Genomic DNA, 6,583 nt, shown 5'->3' with positions numbered 1-6,583 from the left:
TGCTTGGAGATCACTGAGAGAGTGCCTTTGGAACTACTAAGAATGACCTCACGTTTGCTGACATTGCTACCTGTCGGCAACACTCACTCACTCACTCACTCACTCACTCACTCACTCACACACACACACACACATACACACGCACACACACACAGACACACACATACACACGCACGCACATCTAGAAGTTTTTGTTTGAAGTTACCTTTATTGCAATATTTCCTCTGTCCGTCTAATGTTATAGCCCAACGATTCTCACATAATCCACATGTACCTTCGTTTGTTCGTCACGTGACAAGAGCGTCCTCTAGCGGCCGCTGAAATAAAAGCTCCCTTTCAGCATTTGACCAATCAGAATGCATCTAACGTTACATGTAATTGATGTATCTATATTACGATATAAGCTGAATGGTGATTAGATATTGCTAATAGCAAAAATAGCCAATTTCAGAAGAAATTGGACACTCACTGGCCAATAAGCATTTAGATAGTATTTGCATGCAGATTAGTGTAAATGCAGTCATATTCCCGAATACATGTACTAGTATCATATATTGCTATTCGGCGATCAGTTCGTCAATCTTATTGGACAAATCTATTATGTATGCAATATATAATATCTATTGACACTACGAAAGTACAGCGACTTTCGTAAGGTCTACTACATCTATACATACATACATACATACATACATACACACATACATACATAAATGATACACACAGCTGCATTTATTCACATTACTGCTAAACATCGCTTTTTCATGTCCAACGCAAAATCGCATTGGCCAAATTTCCTTCCTTGCAGTTCCTTTGTATTCCGCTCAGTGTCGTCCTTGTGCGGCGTGTAGGAAAGCTGTGTTCAGAGCAACATGGCGGCGCCCATGCGGTTTGGTGCAGGTTGGTAGAAATATTCATCTCATTGTAAAGCGACTGTATCTGCTGCGCTGAAGCACAGATAACGTGCGTTAACAGACAGAGCTAGGTTATGATTGGGGCATTCTTGATGTCTGGGTTCTGTAGTGCTTGTAATCGTCGCCGAGCTCGTCGCCCTTGTCTCTGGAACGTGGCTTAGGAAAAATATATATATAAGAAAGCATGTGAATTATAATTATTTTGTCTCAATACAAGAAAAAATGTTGCTAGTTTTGTGGGTTTTGTTTCGTCAGCTAGTGTAGGAAATGGGGGATTTCATTTCTCATCAATTGTGTGTTTCAAAAAAAGTGATGCGCTCCATCATATTTGACCCCCTCCCCCATTTAGATTTTCTGTCCAAGGCCAAAGGGGAAAATTGCAGACAGACTGATTACTATGAGATGGACAATCAGTAGATCGATAATCATTCCTCAAAAGTTAACTGTATGTTTTCCTTGTATGTTTGAAACAAATCAAAGGAGCGAGTAGAAACTTGAACCCCCACTCCCTCTTTTCTTTCTAGACTCGTCCCGAGTCTCCGAGTACGATATTCCCTGTGTGATCTGATCGTTACTCACAGGGCCGGTGTGGGAATCAGTAAAACAAATCAAAGGAACGAGTAGAAACAAGTGATCCCAACCAAGATTCGAACCCACGCCGAAACCAGCAGCCAAGATCACAGGCACGCATGCCTTAACCACTAGGCTTAAAACGGTCGCGACCAGTTAGAGGCGCTTGAACCCCCACTGTTACATGTTTATAAACTGCCACTGTATGCATTGATTTCAGCTGCGGTAATGCAGTCTGCTGTCACTAGGGGACTCTTCAGGTCACGGTTGTTCTCAGCCTCAACAGCGGCCACACCCTTGAGCGACCTCGCCAAACAAGAATCATCTGAAAAGGTGGCCCCATCAATCCTCCAGAAGGATGGTATGTTTTTCATGTTAAATTTTGTGTAATGTTAGTATATTTCAGTCTCAAGTTTCAATGCTCTTATAAGCCCTGATTCACGATTCCGTTAACGCATGTGCAGTGTCAAAGGTAAAGGCCCCTGACTTGTTAACAGTTCTCGTCTTGACTAGATTTGCATAACAATACTCAGACGGGTTTTGTTTACGTCTCAGGGGCCTTTACCTTTGACACTGCACATGCGTTAACGCCTTAACGGAATCGTGAATCAGGGCTTATAGAGACATCCCACTGCCACGCACCTCCAACCATGTTAAAGCCTCATTTCCCCATGGGTACCTACTGGCTACTAGTACTAGTATACTTCAAGTTCAAGGATATCTTCAAGGTGAATATTCAAGGTGAATTTGCATTTTAAATGATGCTCAAAAATTATGATCAATCCAAATCTCTCATCCGTAGTTGTCACCCTTCCTCTCTTGACTAACGTTGCCTGTTGTTTCTTCCTTATCCTAACAGAATCAACAATGGAGAGGATTCTGTTGGAACCGTTGAAGCATCCAGACTTCTTTGAGGTCAACAAACTCTTCACCCAGAGGGACCTGTTCAACGCTAACGTCCACGTCGGCCACAAGGAGGGAGCGTGGGACAGAAACATGTATCCTTACATCTTCGGCGCTCGTCTTGGAGTTCACATCATCGACCTGGACCAAACTGTCGAGCTCCTAAACCGTGCGCTGAACTTCACGGCGCACATGGCGTACCGCAAGGCGATCGTCCTGTTTATCAGTCGCCACCGACAGTTTACTCAGCTCGTTGAAGACACCGCCAAGGACTGTGGACAGTATGCTCACACGCGTTACTGGCAGGGGGGAATGTTCACTAATGCTACGTTACAGTACGGGGAGGGGGTGAGGCTGCCCGAGCTTGTCATCTTCCTCCACACGTTGAATAACGTGTTTGAGCCACACGTAGCGATACGGGACGCGGCAAAGATGAACATCCCCACCGTGGGGATCGTGGACACCAACTGTAACCCGAACCTCATCACGTACCCCGTACCAGGGAACGACGACAGTTCGGAAGCGGTGGAACTCTACTGTAGGCTCTTCAAGGAAGCCATCTTGAAAGGGAAGGCAAAGAGAGAGGAGATAGAGAAGCAGATAGTAACAGAAAGAGAAGAAAAGACCAGAAAAGAAGGAGCATGATACAGAGGATCTGAGTGTAACATTTGGGTCCAAGATAGTGGGGAGGTCAAGTTGTAAAGTTAAAAGGAATACTAAAAACTAATGTGTTTTTTTGCTATCAGTTTTCTTTGTGAGTGAATGTGACTTCTTGGATAGTTTTCCTTTCTTTGTTTAGTCGCATATTACAACTTCATCGTACAATAGATTGATGAAGCAGAACTCCCAACAATTACAGTGCATGCTCTTGATTTTATTATAATCATTAGCACAGCTCGAACATATTGTTCAGTATGTATGTAGTATATACATACATGTATATGATATCTTCAATTAATAGATTCTACCTTTTCATCCATGCACAATTTCCATATTAGCAAATATTCATTTGTATATACTATACATCAGATAATGTTATAATGAAAATAGAGCTACTGTCTTTAGGATACATTTTATGAAAATACATATACAGTTTGTCACTTCAAACAGTCCATACTGAAAGCTACATGTGTGTATATTATACAACTGAACCACTTTCTTCTATTGTTACTGCTAAAGGGCTGCCATTTGAGAAGAAAAAGACGCTAAGAAAACCAAAAATAAGATGGGGCAATTTCATGTGCTAGCTGTGTTACATATTTAGCCTACTCCACATACTGAGATTTCTATTGTCACAATGACAGTTACACGAGCAAAAGTTTGCTAACATTAAAAGAACATTAGCCAACAGAACTAAGACTGTCTCCAGTGTTTGAAACTCCAGTACTGTCATCAAATTTTCTTTCCATTTATGGGGTGCAGAACTGTCATTTTGGACACCAAACAACCTCTTCATAGTTCAAACAAAAATCTAACTACATGTACCTGTTACATTACGTATGTCCAACACTGTACAAGTCAACCTCCCTATTTCACTGAAATCCATTCTTGGTAATCACAGGATTTTTTTTTGCAATGGAACAAATTTCTACATAACTTTGATGTTTGATTGAATCATTCTTGTTTCAAAGTCTGGGGATTCATGCCACAACTTAGCTGTCCAGTTCCTCTGATGCGGGCATAGGTCAGGAGATATTGCTAAAGAAGTCCTATTTCATCTTCCAGCACATACGGGAGGGTTATACATATCTTGACAAAACAGTTACATTTCTAAGATTCACCCATTGTAGGCTTTTCCTCTCCCTGTGGCCTCAGCATCAATTTTGAAAGATTTCACTAATAACGGGTACTGAAGACATCCTTGTTTTTGAAGAGAGACTTGAGTCAACAGTGTCCTCTTCCCTCCTGGAAGAATCTCCTTATTAGTCAGCATACAGAAGATCATCGTCGTCGTCGTCCGGCTCATCCTGCACCTGTCTGGCCATCTGTACGGCCTGAGGAGGGACAGTCCCCGCGTCGATCTCCTCACACCACTTCTTCAACTTGTCCAACTCCTGCCGCCGAGCGATGATCGTCTTCTCCCTGTTGGCCACCATCTCCTCCAGGTACTGGTAGCGGAGCTTCTTACGAGCCCGGCACTCCCGCGCGCTCTGTCTGCTTCTCTCCAGCTTTGCCTTCATGTCGATTTTGGAGGGCTTCCGTCCTCGTTTTGCCTGCTTCTTCACCTAAAGGTGGATAACATTTGTATGTTGACATGTGAACTGGTGATGAAAGTACAAATGTTGGTAGGTCTCAGATTCTGTTCATACTTGGACCTTTGTAGGAAAGACAGGTTATCATCTTTATTACAGGGAAGCTTTACAATGACAGTTACATGAACATGATGACATGGTCAACTTATCTTACCATATGAACATCAGCACAAGCAAGCATGTCACGTTATGTAAACACTGAACTAGCTGCAGGTATTGCTATGCACAAGAATAATATCACTGGGATACTTGGTAGCTACACTGGCTAGCTCTAGTTGTAGAGACTTTAGATGATACTTGTAAGAAATGACATGCTCTTTGACGATCACTCTTATCGAACGCTGATGTTTCCAGAATCGATGTGGAAATCTGGCTAGTCATGGCAACATACGCCAGTGTACATATGTCACGTAGGTAACGTTAAGTGACTAGAGTAAAAACGTGCAGTAACGAAAATACTATAGTTGGATAAAGAGCCTCTGACTCTGAGTCCTTCGTGTAAAGATGAATTGAAATTCTGAACTGTCAGATGATAGAAAGGTGAAAGTTGTCCGTAATTTCTGGTTAAAGACCTTGTATTTTTAAACACAAAGTCCGATACGTGGAGGTACATGTCAAATTGTAAGGTTAAAAACAACATTCTGAGAGACAAGCAAGCAATTTCTCCCTTCTTACCTTCCCATCTGCCGTCTTCTGCGTCTTTTCCTTTGTATCTTCTGGACTTGAAGCTTCTGTCTTCATATTTGTGTGGTCCTACAAGCCTCGAACTCTTCAGCCTGTCGTCATCTTGTCTTCTTCGGAAATGTTTTGGTGTTACGTCATCACCCGTGACTCACCATGGAATATTCCAGACACTGAAATCATCTATTTATCGAAAATGTGAAGAAGAATAACTTTTAAAAAGATAAGTATCAAATTGAGTAATGTGCTCTCTGCAATGTTCAATTTCACTATCTTTTTAATCTTCTTTCGTAGCTGAAAAATTGAAAAAGTGCTTGATATTTTTACACCCCTTCAATAAAGTACACTAGTCTATTGACCTCTGAGGTAATCTCCCATCATGCACCATTGCGCATGCGCTACACTCTAGTCTGTTTTCAGCTGTTTTTACTGATTTATACGCGATTTGACCCAAATTCTCCGGACAACAAGCCGATAGGGACTAAACAACGATCGCAACCTGTTGTCCAACAAAGGTGGGTTCTTTGTGCAAAATTACATCGATGTAGCTATCGGAAAGGTCCCCTAAATATGTCGTCAAGACAGCTGGTAATATTTTCTAGCCTTATCACTGACATCATCGAATAAGGGGAAACCCTGGAAAATTGTTGACGTTGAACTTCTAAGCAACAAAAACTTATTATCATGGATCTGACAAGTATGATGTGCCAAAATGAAGAGATTATATTGTCATTGATGAGATTTGCATGCCGATCCGATGCTGAAACCACAAGGTCAAGGTAATGAATTACGTGTTTGGACAAGAAAGAAGGGGGTGGGTCACGTCAACAAAATAAAGAACTCACCATACAGTCTTGTTCCCCTTTCTCTTTCACGTCCATCATCTGTGTTACAGGGAAGTGATGATCTGATAAAGAGAACTGTTGACGTGTCCAGAACCACGTATTTATGTTTGTAAATTGCTGTAATAGATTACAAAGTATAGTGTTACATGTTTTCAGGAGTAACCCTTAATTAGGTTATATGAACACGATATCATAAGAAAGTAAAACAAAACAAAACACAAGTACCAAACCAGTTAAAATGATAAAAGATCTAGAGAATGAGAGATCCTGTTGTTAGAAATGTAATAATATATAGCCTATTATGAGACAATGAGCGACCAGCATGTCCAGCAGACATGTATTTTGAATGAAATTTTTGCATTGAAACAAGACAGATGTCAGTATGTAGTTGCATAATGATATGATGATGTTATCAATC

General features: G+C 41.4%; 3 protein-coding genes across 5 annotated transcripts in view; 2 read left to right on the top strand and 1 right to left on the bottom strand.

Annotated features, from left to right (window-relative positions):
* Positions 1-788: 788 nt before the first annotated feature.
* LOC136442507 (small ribosomal subunit protein uS2m-like) lies at positions 789-3,740 on the top strand. Its single transcript, XM_066439403.1, has 3 exons — positions 789-900; positions 1,705-1,845; positions 2,344-3,740. The coding sequence occupies exons 1-3, from the start codon at positions 873-875 to the stop codon at positions 3,030-3,032; spliced, it is 858 nt and encodes a 285-aa protein (XP_066295500.1). The 5' UTR covers positions 789-872; the 3' UTR covers positions 3,033-3,740.
* LOC136442508 (cAMP-responsive element-binding protein-like 2) lies at positions 3,241-5,458 on the bottom strand. Its single transcript, XM_066439404.1, has 2 exons — positions 5,315-5,458; positions 3,241-4,612 (listed from the first exon to the last, which is right to left on the bottom strand). Exons 1-2 carry the CDS (start codon positions 5,378-5,380, stop codon positions 4,310-4,312), a joined length of 369 nt encoding a protein of 122 aa, XP_066295501.1. The 5' UTR covers positions 5,381-5,458; the 3' UTR covers positions 3,241-4,309.
* A 233-nt stretch (positions 5,459-5,691) lies between these two features.
* The window catches only part of LOC136442505 (rab GTPase-activating protein 1-like), a 100,868-nt gene continuing 99,976 nt past the window's right edge, over positions 5,692-6,583 (top strand). For 2 of the 3 annotated variants that reach the window (XM_066439402.1, XM_066439400.1), the window contains exon 1: positions 5,692-5,835. The gene's annotated coding sequence lies outside the window, so the exon portion shown is untranslated. Of the gene's footprint in view, positions 5,836-5,918; positions 6,100-6,583 lie in introns of those variants that run through there. The other variant, XM_066439401.1, reaches the window with a different exon arrangement.

Source organism: Branchiostoma lanceolatum, chromosome 9 (genome assembly GCF_035083965.1).
Source record: "Branchiostoma lanceolatum isolate klBraLanc5 chromosome 9, klBraLanc5.hap2, whole genome shotgun sequence".
Taxonomy (NCBI): domain Eukaryota; kingdom Metazoa; phylum Chordata; class Leptocardii; order Amphioxiformes; family Branchiostomatidae; genus Branchiostoma; species Branchiostoma lanceolatum.
This window is presented reverse-complemented; position numbering and strand designations above follow the sequence as displayed.